At 26.1% G+C, this 19516-nt stretch overlaps 2 protein-coding genes across 33 annotated transcripts in view; one reads left to right on the top strand and one right to left on the bottom strand.

Annotated features, from left to right (window-relative positions):
• The window catches only part of LOC100162450 (dentin sialophosphoprotein), a 23705-nt gene extending 17796 nt beyond the window's left edge, over nucleotides 1–5909 (bottom strand). For all 30 annotated transcript variants that reach the window (XM_008191574.3, XM_016809596.2, XM_029487271.1 and 27 more), the window contains exons 1-5: nucleotides 5777–5909; nucleotides 2044–2280; nucleotides 1736–1792; nucleotides 1602–1658; nucleotides 1252–1323 (exon numbers count right to left, since the gene is read on the bottom strand). In XM_008191574.3, coding sequence (XP_008189796.1) covers nucleotides 1252–1323; nucleotides 1602–1658; nucleotides 1736–1792; nucleotides 2044–2280; nucleotides 5777–5821 — 468 coding nt within the window. In that variant the 5' untranslated portion in view covers nucleotides 5822–5909. The remainder of the gene's footprint in view (nucleotides 1–1251; nucleotides 1324–1601; nucleotides 1659–1735; nucleotides 1793–2043; nucleotides 2281–5776) is intronic.
• Nucleotides 1–19516, top strand: part of LOC100164544 (acetylcholine receptor subunit alpha-type acr-16-like) — a 225096-nt gene that overhangs the window by 127489 nt on the left and 78091 nt on the right. The gene's annotated exons all lie outside the window — the stretch shown is intronic.

Below are 19516 nucleotides of genomic sequence, written 5' to 3'. Positions count from 1 at the left end.
TATCACCTTAGGTTTGCGCGAAGTATTTAAAACAATATAACGTTATTAATCTTCATATTTTATACACATAAATACATTCTACACCTCATATATTTTATTAGCATATTTACACTTTTTTTTTTAGTGTAGTTTATACCCTAGATGGCTAAATATAGGTAGGTATTTAATGTCTTGCAATTATATATTTTACTATAATATTATTATTTATACTATTTATATTATATACACCATACAATTTTGAAAATATTTTGACTCTTTTTGAGCTGTTTACGGACATTTTCAGTTTTCAATTTTTTTAGTTTTTTTTTCTATAAATATCAATAAAGTTTTATCTGTTGGGCCAAAAAGTGTAAAAATTTAATACAAAGCTCCTGATATATTGTTACAATATTAATTGAAAAATATTAAAAATACATAGGCACAATTTTTTTTTTATAAGCATTTAAAGATCGAATTTTGACAAAATTTATCAAAATCTCGAAAATTATCAATCATTGTAGTTAAAAATTTATAAAATGTTCAACTTTTATATCTAAGGATTGAAAATTTAAAACAAGATTCCACGTAAATATTTAATTCTGTTACCAAAAATTCTAAGAAATACATATAATATAAATACAATAAGCACAGTTTATTTTTATAGTAATTTTAAGTTCAAATTTGGACGAAATTACATATTAAAAAACCTGGAATAACTATTTTGGTTATTTTGTTGTGATTGTATAATATTATTTGTGGGTACTTGAAACTTCTAAAGTATACTATTATATATCTATGATAGCACTACGGTCTGTTGTTGATGTATAACGCGTTACCTAATGGATATTGTGATATGATTAATTTGAAAATTATTAATAACACTATAGATAAGTATACCTATAATATGTATGTCTAATATCTAGACTGACAAACCGTCTCCGCTCAGAATCGTTTTTCTTATACAGTGATATTATATCATTGAATTCAAATTTAATACTATCCATTATACAGTGACCCACTTGTAACCTACTGTACAGCAGAGCGACATCCATTTACCCACCTTTTTTATATTGGGTATTGTGATATTTCTTTCAATTTTTAATAAATCACCTAGGTTGAACTATTTGCCCAAAAAACATCAGAAATATCATATCCTTAATTATCATAATATTAATAAATTGCTTAAAATTAGTCAAATTATTTTGAAAGTGTATAAAAATTAACATTATAATAATAATGGTGAACATATTCAAGTCCGGATATTTATCTTACCGAATCCATAGTTCCTGTTTCGTCAGATCCATTTTGTGATGAGTAATATGAAGATTCCTTTTTTTCTGAATTCTGAATAAATACAAAATTAATATTAAAACATTAATGCTATGTTTTTTTAAACTAATTTTTCCTAAACACATTAAATATTAATATAATATAATATAATATTAATACAATATAATATTATATTATTTATAATCATTATTACAATACTGTAAAATATCGTATTATTTTAACTTATAAATTAAAACTGACATGCTGCGTATTCAAAATATTATGGAAGTGCAAATAAAATGAAATTTTAATAATAATGGTGAAATTTTTATCTCACAGAATTTTTTTTTTACCATTTCATTTGTTTCGCTTTGTGATGAGCTAGATGAAGATTCCATCATTTCTGTTTCCTAAATAAATATTCAAAAATGAATAGGCACCTGTTATGAATATACACTACGTAATATTAAATTATGAAAATATTTACCCCAACTTCACGATTTTCTACATTTGTTTGTGAATCAGAGCACGTACATTTTTTGTTCTAAATATGCATTACAATATTATATAGTAAAATAAGAAAAATATGTATTTATAATTAAAAAAAAAAAAAATTGCTAATAGTAAAATATTATTTTTTAATGTATAAAAAAAATCATTGTATTTTTTCTTATAAATGACCCTTACAGTCTTATGTACTACAACAAAAACAAAAATATATAATCTAGAACTTTTACTAATAATGTTCTGACATATTATATAATAACATAATATATGGTAATTTTATGTACTTACACAAACACATCGTTTAACTAACGATGGTACAGTATCTGAATTAATGGCTTGATCAACAAGATTTACTTCCGGTATTTGTGGGATCGTCATATATTTTACTGTTCTATCTCGTTTCATTAAATCCCTTTGTTCCATTAGAATCTTAGCTAAATAATCTGGTGACATTATTATATCACTTCTTCTTGCTAAATTTGGATAAATACCATCACGTCTGGACAAGTCTAATCCACATGCAACCTACACAGAATTACAATTTAAATATTAATAAGTAGTTGAATATAAATTATCACTATCATATCACTATTTGTCTATTTATAACTATTATAGTATACGGTGTGTGATTCGTTGAGATAATTAAAGAATATAATTTTGCTGTTATAAATAAATTTAAAACATTTTTTTGAAAAATAGGAATTGTAAAAACACTCATGAAGTCGCTCTGTTGATATCCAACAACAAATTAATATAATGTTTCAAGATTTAATTTTATAGTTGAGCTATAATCATTTATCTAAGACATCAGTATCAAAGCCTAATATTTAAATGTATTATTTATAAATATAATTAGCTAATGCACAAATAACGTATACATACGACCTATCTAAATAAATTAATAAATTAATAAATATAAACATATACAATAGTACATTTTATATTAATATTATGATATCTAATAATATACTATTATAGTGTATAATTTAATATAATAACTATAATGATACTTAATTTTAGCCCAAATAAAAATGTTATAAATGCTATTACTTATTTTTTTTTTTTTTTGTAAAGAGTGAAATAGAAACGATTGTCTAACTCAGCATAATACAGTCTGTATCTACTAGTGTAGACTAATTATTATAATAATAAAAATCAATACGACATAATTGAATAAACGAACATAACTTTCTTAATAAATAGAAATCGGCATTTGCCTTTTACTGAATATCCACAACCTAATTTTTAAATAATTTTTTTTTTCTGTATTGATTTGCTTTACAATATTAGTTTAATTAATTCTATTCTTTTTTTTTTTGTGGACTTTTATTACATTATATTAATTATTAATTATGCATTTATCATGATGATAAGCATCTCTAGTACCACGAAGCGTTTTATTCTTTGATGCGTTACCTATGCTGAATTACTATCAACATTTTTGCAAGTGCTTTTGAATTTAGCCGTTCGGTGAATGTTATAATACTATAATTTGGCTGACAGATATGATAACTCTGCAAGTTTCAGACAATGAAATCTAAAGTTCTTAGGTTTACATAAGAAAGTTGTGTTGAGATGCACAGGATGTTTATTAAACCTTAAAGGATACAGCTGTAGTACTGTATCCTTTTTTCCTCTATTTTGTCCATCACGGCCGGTTTTTGCATTACATTTTTTATTTTATTTCAGTCAGGAATTTTCTTTTATTTCTAATTTTTCTACCGGAAATTTGCTATAATCGGCATTTTGTAATCTTTCAAAAATATTAGCATTCATCGTGCTATAAATTACAACCAAATAGGTACCGCAAACTAATGAGTATTTTTTTCATGTGATAATTTGTATTTATTACTCTTCCGTGTTTTAGCCGGTGGTGAGTGGGATATGCCTAACTAATTAAAAATGCCATCCCTCAACTTTGCTATAGTAATAAAAAAAGTCTTTCGATTTTGATCGATATTCGTGTGGATTTTAGTCGAATGCAATTTGATTTAAAATATAACTGTTAACATTTTGATTAGCTATAATAATCAGTACCTAAGTGGCCATGTAAATATTAATCCACCGTTAAATATTTAATAATGATTAAACAATTACTCAATGTGATAACAAATAATAGATACAATGTAAGTATTTAACATAACATTGCATCGTGTATAATCAATATCGTATCATACATTCATACAGTACCAGCTATCGCACAACTATTTTCAAATTCTTGTTATTTTTTGTAAAATTAGTTTATATTAAAATCATTTTAACACACATTTTTTTACTCTGCATGACACATTGTCATGCGTAACATGGCGAATTACAATTATACGAACCCTTTTCACCCAACATACAACCACAGCTACAGTCATCGTTAAATGTGCAACGCAAGCTATTCAACTTGCAAAAACTTTTGAAATAATATTGTTTTAATTTAAATCGTATTACTTTGTGATGTAATTATTTTGTATAGAATATTTAATACGAAATTGTTTTCTATAAAGGAGGGTATGAATTTGACTTACAATTGTCTTCTTGAGTACACATCAATGATAAATTACAAATAAAATTATTAGTAAATGTATTCATCTATGGATCACTGAAATTAAAGAACTACCTATAGTTTAGGAATCTTTTTTTCAAGGTATTTGTAAGCCCATATTGAATTCATAGAAAAATTATTTTGGCGAAAAATATTATGAATTTTATATGTCAGAAGTTTGAGTATAGAAAAAATATATATACATGGCAGTAATATTGCAGTAAAATTTGATGTTTGGTGGACATTTTTAAATAATGAGTAATATGAAAAATGTGTAAATATTGGTTTACATTTTCATTATATTTTAGAACTACTTTTCGTCTTGAAAAAGTACGTACTTCATAAAAATTGTAGGTATAATATACCTAGTATGTAATTTTTTGAACAATTATTGATTATTCCTGATTAATATTTTACTTTAGACGTAGGTATAATCAAAAACCATTTACAACCATTGATCCGTTTTGTAGAAATGTAAAACACCATTACATATTAATATAGTGTCAGCATATTATGTCAGCTAACATGATTTTTAGCCGAATTCTGCTCAAAACGGTATTATAATTATTTGTATGTGATTATCGAGAGAGGCAAAAATATAAGCACTGATGATAGTCTTATCAATGTTTTTCCCGTCCTACTTATTAATATCATTATTGTTTTCACAAATATTAAAAAGTATAGGTATTTATAACATAATTATTTGAAAAGTCTTTATTTTTATTTAATTATAATTTAAATATTTAACTATATTTGTACTATATCTAAAGTACCTCTATAATCCTAAAAAAATAACTTTTTTTATGAAAACGAACGAAATATACAATAGGTACCTACATTTGAAAACACTTATTATATTATTTTTTACGAGTTATCTGACTTCGCAAAAAATAACAAGTTTCGAAATAAATAAAGCATTTTTAAGTCCTGTACAATGTTTTGAATTTTAAATAAGACTTCATTGTCGTAAATTTTAAATTTAATGTAAGTATGTCATTTTGCTTAATTTATTTTGCATAACTTAAATAAAAAATATAATTCATGTTTTTATTATTTAATTGCATTTAAAATTTCAATATTAATTATTCATTAACTATACAATATGTATATTGTGTGCATATATATTTTATATAATATAAGTATCTAGGTACATTTATTATTTATAGCAAATAATAATTTTTCTAGAATATATTTATAAATAAAATACAAATTCCAAAAATCATTTTAAATTACATAGTTTAGGTGTAAGTTGAGTATTTATAATAACAATACAATATTATAGATCAAAATATTTCAAACTGCATACCTATTCAGATATTTATAAAATCATAGGTACCTATTTTGAACATTATTAGTATTCCCAACTACCTAAGTGATAACGATTTTTTTTTGTGTTATAAAATGAACTGCAGTTATTTTACTGAAAACCGTTAAATAATTTATTTAACAACAAGAATCTGTTTATAAATTATATAGTATTTTACTTACGGTAAAACCGATTGCCAAAATCAAAAAAACTGAACTCAAATTCATTGTGTATTATGGTCGGATTTAAATTTAATATAATTCATCAACATATAGTATAATACCACTGTAACTTGACCACTATGTGTCGAATCATGTGATGTCTGTGGGTTTATATACATGAAAACAATTAGCTGCAGGTGACATTAAACAAATTATTTTGTTTTGTTTAATTAAGCAATTTTTTTTTGTTTCGTTAATTTTCATCACACTTGACTAATATTTTTCCGTGTAAATATAACTAAAACCTGAGTACACGTCAAATTCGTAATTATTATTTTTATATACGTCATCTAAAGTGTGTACCTTTATATCTACCATCTATGACATAATAAAAATGTAAGTATCGTGAATGGTGTGTAGTATTCGTTTTATTTTATAAGATTAATGTAATATTATTTAGATTAAAAATAATAATAAAATCGGTAAAACGTTAAAATTATGTTTTTAAATTTTAATTCATTCTAGTTAAATAAAAAATATATTAATTAAGTATTAGAGCACTATAGTGATATGGTACCTATGAATTGTAAATTATTTCAAATCTGTATTTAAACATACAATACAATTATTAATTTACTTCTTTATTTAATTTAATAATGAAGCCTGTTATTATTAATATTATAATGTCAAAAAATGTATGGAATTGCGCTTTTGGTCTGTTGAAGGTTGAACGAAATATTTAAACTTCACCTAAAGGCTAAATTTTAGCCTCTAAAATATGTATGTACGTTATAACAACTATAGTGTACAGTTTAATAACAGTACCTAATAACTATATAATACTATTAGGTCTTCATACTTCAATATTCAATGGATATTTACTTTTATTACAACATATTTACCATCATCAGTTAACACGTATGATTCCAGCAAAATTATCACGTAAAGATAAAGGCGAGATGGTACAAAACAGAATAATTCGAAGAAAAACATTAATAACAAAATAAATTAATTAGAATTTTCAGGCCGAGGCGAAAAAGGTTCGGTCACCCATTGAATATTCAATTAAACTCCATACGCGTGACACCTTTTGCATTTGGTAGTTTCCTCCAGCTTATAAATAAAAATATATATGGAAATTAACTACAGACTCGGCTAAAAGTATTTTCGGTTAATAATCCAAATACAAACAGCAGTAAGTTATTTAATTAATGTCTTTATTAACATATACGGAGTATAATATACATTATGCGTATCAAACTACACAAAATATGAACAAATATTCATATTGTTTATTAATGATTGGCGTATTGAGAACAGCGTACAGCGTTATGACACGAAACGGCTGTGGATAATATAACAACAATTATATTATAATATATATATATATTTTTTATATGAACTATTCGTTTTAAAATATTCAAATAAATACAGCGGCTGATGTAATTTTGGCTATATTGAAACTATAGTACGGGGAACCGGGATACGGATATAATATCACAAAACATAAAGTTTTAAAGGTTATTATTTGGATCAAAAGGGGTTTAGACTGTAGAGCTCAGCCGAGGGGGTTATACAAAACGCGCCGGACGGGTAATAACAAAAAGTAAAACTCGCGTAGAGAAAGGATTTTATCGATCCGAACGAGACATGAGGGTTTTCCTCTGACCCAGTAAATTCAGAGGAATTTGAATGTACAACGATACGTGTACAAACCAGCGTATTATGCGTGTTTATACGTGTGTGTGGGTATGTACCTACTTACTACAGTCACACACATCCTCCTTATCCATTGTTGAGCGATCAGAGGCGACGAGCCCCACGAATTGTGTATACGTTCAAATAATAAACGTGAAAAGAAATAATACGGTGTATTATGTACAGAGACAGACGTTAAACACACGCCAATATCATATAAAGGTACCGATGGATTTTCTCCTTTCCATCCACGATAATAATATTCTCGACTAGATTATTATTATATTTACTATAATGTGCGTGTATAATAATATTATTGCGTCGTATATGGGGGAACAGCTCCAACGCGCGCGCAACAAGGTTATACCAGAGAAAATGAAACTAAATAATAATAATAATAATAATAATACGCTGACGGTTGCATAATATTATTATTTCCATACGTGTTTGTGACGTTTATGGTTATCTTCAATTTCCGATCATTTTTATCGTCGGTGTAAAAACGGAATGTCTCTTTTTGCATAATTTACTCTCCGTTCTATAATATTTTCTACGACGCATACGCGTCATACGTCTTTGCTTTCAGCACATTTGCAGCACTTGTCAGACGCGATCTAAATCGTTGTACAAGATATTATTATGTCGACGAACTTATAAAAGATTAAAAGTGTACTTGCTCAAAACCTACACATTCGAAATAATATCACTCTCGATGTTTTGCGAGTACAGGTAGAAAAATAATAATAATAATAATGTGCTCAAGAAAATTTCCACGAAATTGCACCAACTTTTCGTGTTGTCCGATCATTTCTTTCAAACCAATTTTTGAACATTTGTCATTTTAGCTGTACCAAAAACTGTGGGATGTGTTTCAAAGTTGGGTGGAAACTTAACACCAACCCCCTCCCAAAAATGTCCGATCGATTTCGAGCGCCAAAATGAACAAATAGATTGCATTAGTTTGTAAACTCTTTTTCAGAATTTTAAAATCACTCGTAAACATGCCATTTCCATTTTAGTGCTAGGGTGACAACTATACGCAGCCCCCTCACATTACACGATTAATTTTCAATTTCTAAGTGCAATTTATATCAAATTTTTATAGTTCATCGATATTTAAATTTAATATTAAAAATATAATATTCAAATCTTTAAACGTCGGTATATTTATCGTGATGTTTAAAAAAACCTAATATTTAATTTACTTAAACTGAATAAAAAAAATACGTGGTATAAAATATGTTATAGGTCATAGAAATATAAAAAAGATAATAATAATAGAATATATTATAGTAGGATCCATTACTATAAAATTTGGGTCTAAGTCACGATATTTTCATAATTCTTCAAGAAAACCACAAAAATATTCTAGTTTTAATCAAACGGCTTAATTATTTTTATTTTTATTATTCAGCATAATAATATATTTTAATTATTTTTTACCATCACAAATTTAATATTTTATAATTTGTATTAGTGTATGTGTCTAAGCTGCCATGAGAAGGTGGTGCTGTATTATTTGTTAATAATTATACATATACTAATGAGTAAATATTACTCGAATGATATTTATTATTTGCATTACACTAAATAGTATATCGACAATAATAATAGACAGCTATTTTTTGTATATATTTTTTTGTTTCAATAAGACAAATGAGACTATTTTACTTGGCTATAATTATTATTATTCTTATGACAATACTGTATTAGTGTAATGAAATAACCATAACAATATAGCTCAATATATTTTGCAAGTAATATGAGCCATGTAACATATCAGTGAATAATGACCGATCCGTGTGAACACCATGATATGCACTACAAAAAATATTAGGAACTTTTGACTTTATTCATTGTTAAACAAATTTAATTTCAATAATTAAGGGAGGTAGGTAGCAATAATTGGCTTTACAGTGATATAATATTTAAATAAGCAACTAATTACAAACATTTTTTTATAAATACTTATTAGTTTCTAATTTTGTTATATTATTTATATATTTTTATATTGTAAATAATTATTATACCTTTAAATGTAAGGATAATTTTCAATTTTTCTTTTAAGTTTTTTTTCGTAATTAGCCCATATTAATTATTACGGTATGCTTATGGCAACTACTGTGAAAATTGAAAACATTTTTGAACATAACATTACAATATGTAAATACTAATAGTGATCAATTCCTACCTACATATTCAAAAACAATCATGATTAAAAACTTGCAAAAAAATAAATTGATTGAATATTGTACATCGTATCTATATAATAAAATAATAATATATATTATTACCCATACCATTTGCAGTTAAAGTATTACAATATGCTAACTTATTGTTAAGTTTTTATATCTATATATAAATAATAATAATTTTTCAAAGAGATGACCTGTTCCAGGAGATATAACGTATACACATAGATTATTATCAAATGTAATCAGAACGAATGGGACATCATTAAAATAATTTTAAAGGACATTTAAAATAATTTTTATACAACATCAAATGTAATTTTTTTGTTCAAAACTTCAATAACCGTAGCAGTTGAGTCATATGAATAAAAATTAAAAACATTATAACAATAATATGAAAAATCAAGGAAATTCCTCTGCAGTTTAGTATATTTTGATTATACATCATGAATCATGATTGACTATATCACTTTAATGGATGTGTTAAATTTGAATTAAATGACAAATTCTTGTATACGAAAAATACTTATAATCTCTATGATCTATTCCTTTATCGCTAAGGATATTTTATGACATATTACTGTTAGTAACTGTTGCTTTAGTAATTTGGTACTTATTCAAATGCTCATAAAAAAAAAAAAAATATGCCAGTATAATATTTTCGATATTACTTATTAGCTGCTGAAAAAATCACTTCTGAGAAATAATACTGTTCGTAACAATACTGTCTAAAAAAATAGTTTCAAATTAAAATGTAAGTATATTTCATTAGTCATGAGTTTAAAGTTTACAATAACCAAATGCGATACATCGTGTACTCGACACATTTAGGTATCAATATACATTATTGTAACTAATATTCATAGAATCACGGTATGTAAGTTATTAAATAGTTTGTTTTTTGTACAACAGAGTATAAGTCTATAGATTCGATGAAGTAATTATATATCAGATGGTTTAACGAATTATAATAATATCACACATTATGCTATTGTTCTTAGCGATTGTTTATGTGACCCGTGCGTCCTGCAGGCATAAATGCATAATAATAGTGGTCACTATATATACAACCAGATAAACATGTACATTGCAGACCGCGGACAGTTTGACGTACGATCTGGTAAAAATGTTCATTCCACGACACTTCGCACTATTATTATAAACCTACATAAAGTATATAAAATATTATGTAAATATAAGACGTATATGTATGATAGTGTTATAAAGTCTGATGAGATTTAAAGATAATGTAATGTATATTTTATATATTTTAATTAAGTAAATTAAAGATGTTATAAATAATACCGTAAAACAGAGTGAATTGCAACAATTTTAGAGTTTTACCCAACTTTGAACTTCATTTAAAAATCGGGTATAGTTATACAGTATATTACCGTGGAAGAAAATACTTTTTTAGAATGATAGTTACATTGTTGATTATTGTAAATATAATTTAAAGATACCTATAACTTAGAAAATTGTTTTATTTTATTTAGTTTGCTTTATGGTCGGGATGAAACATGTACCTATGTTTAATATGTTTACGTTTTGTTACCAATCACTCCGATTGTTGTTAAAATAATATTTAAATAGGTACATTGCAAGATACACTTTATACCATCGTTAGACATTAGAAATTGGTGATTATATTGTATTAATATTAAATTGAAAAAACCCTATATATGAAAATTTACAAAAAAATAAATTGTCCGCAGATAATAAGATAACATTTTTATTAATTTCAATTGATTTTTTTCGTTTTTTATAATTTTTGATATTTGAAATTTAAACAACGCATGGCGTCACTCAGACTGTGTTATTTTGAATCATTGGTAGGTTGTGTTTAAAACCAACCAATATAAATTGTTAATATTTTTTTTTGTCCACATAATTTAAAATATTCAATATATTAATATGCGTTAAACATTCTTCTATTTTTTATTCTAATTCATTAATTTAATAAAATAATCTTGACTATAGTATGTGTACACATTATTATTTAATTTATAGTCTTTAAAAACCCTACAAATTGTATAATTATTTGTTCTTTCTCTAAGTAAAAACGAGGTTATCTTATCCTTTATCTAGATATTTTTTTTTCTATTATCTGTCATCATATTATTATCTAGATAATATTAAAGTTATTTTTTCCCAACACTAAATTAAGAACTTATAATTGTTATAACATATCAATACTGGCTATAACAGAAAATCGTTTTTATATTATGCACAACTACTTAATATATACTTTTGGACAGCACCATACAAACTCATTATTAATAGAATAGCATGTTTAATAAGGTATTCAATTTATATTAAAATATCTTAATTATTATAAACAACTATAGAACAGAAAACAATGTTATGTTGTGATTCTATATTATTGTAAACAAACGTAAATAAAATGTTGTTAAATCAATATAGGACCGAGAAGTTCCATTTTATATGATAAATCACATAATATATTATGTATCGACATTTATAAATTTATGTGTGCACGTATAATATTATTGTAAATCATTATTATTAATTATTTTAAAAGTACGTTATGTATAGATAATTAGCAATCAATCACTATGCAGCTAATGATAAAATAATTATTTTTCTTTCATACACAAAACAAAGGTAACTATTTAAAATACAAAAAAAATAATTCATTCATTAAAATACGGACATCGTGAAAATTAATAATTGTATTAATTTATAAATGTATTATGTATGTACATACATTTTAAATTAAAGAACATAACAAAAGGTAATAATTAACGGAATAATAATATAATATGTTAATTATACAAACGATAAATGTTAGAAAAGACAAACTTCGGGATAAAAATAAAATAATAACGAGCTTTCTATGTCCATAGGGATTATAGTTTGAAGTAAGTGTATTATATGACTATATATATGAGTTATTCTGATAAAATATATTCATTGGAAATATATCTTACTCTATATGCTGGGATTAAAAAAGTTTCTTGAGAAACTTACACAGCAGAAACACGGAAACTATAATTTGTTCTAGGATCCTCATTGTATCTGCAATATAGGTAATTTAGGTGGGTAGCTTTTATTTGGTCAGTGACAAAGCAAACTCTATTTTGATCACGTCTTACCTCCAATAGGGACGTGAACTGCAAAGCGATCGTGAAACTGAGCTAAAACCCAAAGAACGGTATGCTATTTTTAATATTATCCTTCCAGCAAGAAATTGATATAGTATACTTATCTACAGTGCTCTTAGTTGTTTCATTTTATGACTTAGAAAAAGTCTCCTTTTTTGAGTATATTAATGGTACCTATATTAAAAAAACCGAAGAACTGAGCCATACTCGGACCTAACACTAATAAGACAAGAAGTTAAATTATTACTTTTATTATGGTAGTGAATGCAATAATTATGTTTATATTTTATAGTTAGATTTCAGACGGGCGATGAATGTATTGCATATTGTTTTACAATGTTGGATGTGGGTTTTTTTTTTCTGAATTTTTGTACCAGAAAAAATACTTCAACCTTCAATATTGAGAGTTAGGTAAAAAGTATAAATTTCACAGTAAGAACTTCCGCAGGTACTTATTAAAATAATCAGCAAACACAAAATAAAAAATAAGGATAAACAGGAATATTATTTATTATGTTTTTCACAAAAATTAATTATGTTATATTGTTGTAATTAAATTATTAATGACTGTAAATATTTTACCTTTTCATCAAATATTGAGATAAGCATTTTCTGAAAATGAAAAAATAATTATTGTTTTAATATTTTTAGCTCTTTTAAAGCTATTTATAGACATTTTAAAGAAAATATTAATATAATAATAACAATTTTTTTTCTCAAAAATCATGAAAAATCAATACTTAGTATTTACATATACATATTAAGTTGTTTTTACTGAAATTAAAAATTTTGAAAATGCATGGTCACAATTTCTTATGAACGTTAAAACTTCAACTCAAGTACATAACATTTTTCATTTTAATAATTAAAGCTTAAGAGTGTATATGTGTACACGGTTCCTTGTAAGTTATTAATAATGAGATTTTAAAACAAGTTTAGCATGAATCCAAATACATTTTTATTTTTTTTATAAGCGTTTGAAGTAAAATTTGTGATGAAATCGGATATTAAAACGTAAAATAACGATTTCTTCTATGATAATTTTAGTAATTTTGTTATACGAAACAATTCAAAAAATATTAACCCTAGGACTTAAAACTATTTGGCATAACGTATATAATTTTTTTGAATACACAATGAAATTTTTTTAATATTTAGACTATTTTTAAATTATTCGTACTACGCGTGTTCGAACTAGTGGCGTATTCATGTGGAGGTGGTATGACCTATGAAAAACATTTTTTCATGAGCTGGATAAGCTTCACCGAAGCGTTCACAAGAAACTGAAGAAACACTTGTAGTTACTACATTTAAGTACTTTTTGGTGATTTAAATACATACCTAAGTAAAGTATTATATACTTTGCATTCGCAATATCATAAAATGTTTGATAGTTTTCCTTGGATATCAATATACAATATACATATACACATAAACACGAAATTAACACCATATGAAATATCGTTATCGTTAGCCGACACATTGATAAATCATAGTTATAATAATATTATACAAATTGTTAAATTATACAAATTATGCAAATAATTTCATCTCAAAAATTAAAACTTAATGACAGTCGGTTTCACGACGTCGTTATTAAATTATTAATTTCATTTAACGCTGTTGTCTTTTCCAAAAATTCTGTAATTCCTCCCTCGTCATTTATTATAATTGTGCTTTTAGTATTTATATGAGTTTGGCAAGTGTGCATGGGTTTGTATAGAAAATAGTTTCAAAACAAGTATTTTAGAATCGTAAATTATGCACAAAAGTCAAAAATGAAAAGCATAGTGAAAATTGGAAAGCATTGATAAAACTGTTTGAAACTAATGTTGTTGTTTTTTTCTATCCGCCCTCTGGAGCATAAATCACAGATAAAAAAGTACGAATTCTTCGCCACATGGAAAATTTACGTCTGTGAGATAATACTGGTAAATACATTTTAAAATTTGAAACAAAATACGATTGTTCTTTCTGTTTTTGTTAGAACCCAAACGGAAATAGGTTTTAATTAGCAAATGCCACAGTTTAAAACGTTAAATATTTTGTGAAAAAAAGTAGATAGATGCACGTAACCTTATTTTATGTGGTGTGTAACATGAACCATGTCTCCAGTTCAAAGTAGTAAATAAGTGATATGTTAAAATGTAACAAAATGTAATATTTAATCTCGATTTTGTAAAATAGTATTAGAACCACTGCGTTGTATTTATTAGGGTTCAAAAAGGTATTTGTTCAATAATGTCATTGGCTGGCAAATATGATAAGAACATTTCGGGATCTGAAGCACCGATTAGGAAAATGTCTATAGTGAGATAGGGAAAAAGTTCATGAAATTAATAATTTTTATTGGGATTTCCATCTTTGGCCAGTTAATAGAATACATATTTTATAACGATGATATTTATATGTATATTGTGTATACACAATATAATTATACATTTTGAACCATTAATACTTGTATCTAATCTAACGGTTTTTCGCAATTAGTTATAGGAAATTGGAAAATTGTTCGAAGTAAAATATAAACTACACTGTACACAACAAAAGCATTGACCACTCGATTCATATTGTATTGTCTGCCTTATTAAAATCGAAAACGCTTCACATCTCGGAATAAAGAAAAGCTATTTGGTGACGAGAATATATTTTTACGAAGGATGTTCCGATGATTTATTTTTATTAGAAGTTCGAGTAGAACGACGAAAGTTGTCTTCGTCATTTGATTTATTATTTCTATTACGATTTAGTTATAACGATGGGTGTACTACTATAGGGACTACTTTTCTTGACGTATTTGATTGTGGTGACGTATGGACACGGATATATGGGTCGAATTTGTGATATTGTTACCTTAATTGGCAGTGGTGAGCGTGAATAGAAGATAAGCTAACGATGCACCGTCTCACCGATAGTGCTCGACGAGCATATAAGTAAGGTGATGGTGGTCGGTGGACTATAATATAATAATATTATGTATGCTTTACTTAAGTAAAAACTTATCTTGGATTTTGGTTGTTCAGTGATTCGAAGAGATCTCGGCCTCTTAGAGTTGCACAAATAATGTATGCCCGAATAAGACGTGGTATTTAACTGCGTTTTTTGGTATACGTTTCAAAATAATGGTACAAAAGGAAAAAAGAAAATTAAATAACCAGCAGTTAGCAGTGTTCAATGAAAAAAATGAAAATTTAATGTTTAAAATCAGCAATAGTGATATTTTAGTCATCTTGTCGTAATTCAAAAAATATTATTCACAGTGACTTGAAACTTTTGCTACTACGTAGGGATATATTATTATTTACTTAAACAATTAATTTTAAGCTATCTATACAACGAACCTATTCACGCGGTTATACTTGCTGTACCTAGTTAAATCGGTATTGACTTGAAAGTTAATAACTGATTGTATAATGTTATATAATAATTACAATTTAATACAAATTATACGATTTATTTTTGAAAAAATGAATTCAAACTATATTATTATACTATAATATAAAAATTAAAAAATACTTTTAGAAATATAAATACAGAACACAATCGGAACGAAACAACTATAGGAATAGTTTTTCATCGTATACAATGATTTTTCATTGTATATTTTTATATATGTTAAAAAATGTCTTTAGACATCGAAATATTATTGACGAACCGTCTCCGATCAGAATCATTTTTCATATGATTTATTAATTATCATTGAATTTGAATTCAAAACGTTCATTACACTACTACGGTAAATTAATCAATGGACAATGACTTATTAGCTTAGTACACACGACACCAGTGGTGCATTTAGGTTTTTGTCTTGGGGAGACATTATTTTATCCAGTAAACCCGCCATTTAAGTTAGAGGCCTTAAGTTAGGATTCTGAAAACTTTTGCATATTATATACAGACTATAAGGGGGTTGATCCCCTTGATCCCCCCGCAAATACGTCACTGTACGACACCTAGGTTCTGTAAAACATAGCTAATTTTACTGGGTTTTTTTTTTATTATTATTACGATTTTATTGTTCATTTGAGTTATTATTATTTTTGTTTATTCAGAATCATAATAAAAAAGTAGGGTGCTCTTTAATATTTTTCCTTTACAAGGAAAATCTATGAATCATAAATATGTTTTTGTTAATAAGTATAAGCATAACAACGAAAACCTTACATTATTTGGCCTCGCAGGTAGAAAAAAAATCTTGTATCCAGCGGAAAAACATATTTATGTTAATCATAATAATAATAATAATCCACAACTACTGAATAAAAAATTAAAGCTGTTTAAAGTTTGACGAAATTTAAGATTATGTTGGTGTCTATTCGTGGTACATACACAATATTGTACGTTTTTATATATTAACCGTTTTCCGTCGCATCGTCAGCTTTTTACAATTATATTACGTTCTGTTTGAATGAAATATGATTATCAATAGCATTGAGAATAATATAGGTTGTCGGGCAATGTGCAAAATGTGAAAGATTATATTATTATATAATATTATAATACTGCAGATAAGCCGCACAAAATGGAAACACAAACAAAATGAGAAAAGTACAGTCGAACGAACAAAAAAGGGTTGAAAATACAGATTGAAAAATGTTATAAATATTGGTCGATAATTAAACCGAGATCATAGTACCAGAAGTAAAAGTATATTAAAAATGTTGCAAACCACGGTCCAAGGATTGAACTGAATAGTTCATGAACGCCATCCGCAGTAACCACATGAAATACTAAGAATAGAATATTATAATTAATATTCTATTAATATTCAGTATAATATGGTACCCAGAAGAAAATCGCTGAACCATTCAATTTATAATTTTTTTGTTTTCCATAAATTACTTTCATTTTAAATATTAAGAAAAACACACGCAAATCTGTAGGGCACTGCCATATAATATTTATAATGTATTATTATTATAATCGTCGTGTCGGATAAAATGTACATAAGAAGATCATAACCTACCTATAATATTATGAGCATTTAAGCGTTTATAGATGGTTTTAACAATTTAGTAAGTTATTACTTATTATAAACATAAACATTATTATTCAGTACTTTACTTACAATTTAATTGACACTTTGGTATACATATAAATTAAAATAGCTTTTACCATTGTAATTAGCATAAAATATATTATAACCAAACAACAATAAAGCCTATATAGATGATCTCATTTTTATTAGGTATAGACAGTCCAAAAACTCGTATTATTTACGGCACCATCTCCAATTTAGTAAAAAATAATAGTAACTTATAAGATTAATGCGTTAAATTCTATGTTTGCTAAAGAATTTAACCAATTGACAATTTTTAATTAGTACGTCACCCAAGTTGTAAAAAATGGAACATCTTGAAGGATTAAAAGTGTAGCTAATAAGTAGAAGACAACTAGAAAACTAGATGATTGATCAACTTGTTACCTCCAGATTTTTATTTATAAATCTATATAATAACTCATTTCTCTCAATGTATTTCCAGTTTATTATTTTGAAAAATCGTTCTTAACATACCTACCTAATAACTATCTTTACTGTCAGTGAATTTTTGAAAAGGTGAAAAAATATGTTATCGACTTGTAAAATTGCCAAACTCGATTCTAAAATGAAATAAAATAATAATAAATACAATTCATATGAAAAAAGGTCATCTATCTTGTTTTTCCCTGTCCTTCGAACGTTCCCCGGACATTTGGCTAGAAACCGTTTTTCATCAAGCCCGAGATTGTCGCCAAAAGTCAAAACAAAAACTGCCTTGGGAAATCAATACTACCGTTTTTATATAAAACGTGTATTGTTTTTTTCTCACTACATCATCGGAATATTAAAGTATTCACACGGATACACTTGTTTCCGGAGAGGTAATATGTTGACCTCGATTTCTCGTTTTCTAAGTCACGTGCATTATCACTAAACAAGAAGGCACGCCGATAACCGTAAGGTTCACCGCAGGTGTCTGTAACTACTATAAAATAGTAACGTTATTGTTATTGTTATTATTATTATTATTATTATTATTATTATTATTATTATTATTATTATTATTTACAGTGTAGGTATATGTAACCCTTTAACCACATACAATATACTCATGCACACATTAATATCATAATATCATTGTGATGTCTATGCGGTCCATACGAATTATTATAATGGCTGGCGGCGACCCAAAAAGGCCGCTACCAGCTGGCATCCACCATTATCGGTATTATATAATTCAAACCCCGTAAAAGAGGGACATAAATAGTGCAAAAATTATACGAAAATTCAACTATTCCATATTTTTCGTAATTAAATCTGAAATGTTATCGATTAATGTACGACAGTCCACAATAACTGTATTAGTTCAGCTACAATTTAGTTCTAACCAAATATAGAATTATTCAGTTAAATACAGCTAACTCGCAACAAAATATGTAACTATACTAAGACATAGATACACATAAATATGCATAGAAAAAAAGATCAAATATAAAAAAAAATAATGTTGACAGAATTACTTATTTAAATTTTTATTTTTTAAGTAATTATTAATTGTGTTATTTATTTTTCTCTTTTTGTATGATTATAAAATTTGCGTACAATGTCATCAGTTCTTTAATAAAAACAAAACCATAAGTCGATTAAGATTGTCATTGGCGGTAAAGGAGCGCTAAGCTATTATATCGCATGCAGAAAGCCATCGCAATATTTATATTTTATACAATGTTAATGAAATACTAAATATAGGTAGTAATTTTAATTT

This window comes from Acyrthosiphon pisum, chromosome A1 (genome assembly GCF_005508785.2).
Source record: "Acyrthosiphon pisum isolate AL4f chromosome A1, pea_aphid_22Mar2018_4r6ur, whole genome shotgun sequence".
Classification (NCBI taxonomy): Eukaryota; Metazoa; Arthropoda; class Insecta; order Hemiptera; family Aphididae; genus Acyrthosiphon; species Acyrthosiphon pisum.
This window is presented reverse-complemented; position numbering and strand designations above follow the sequence as displayed.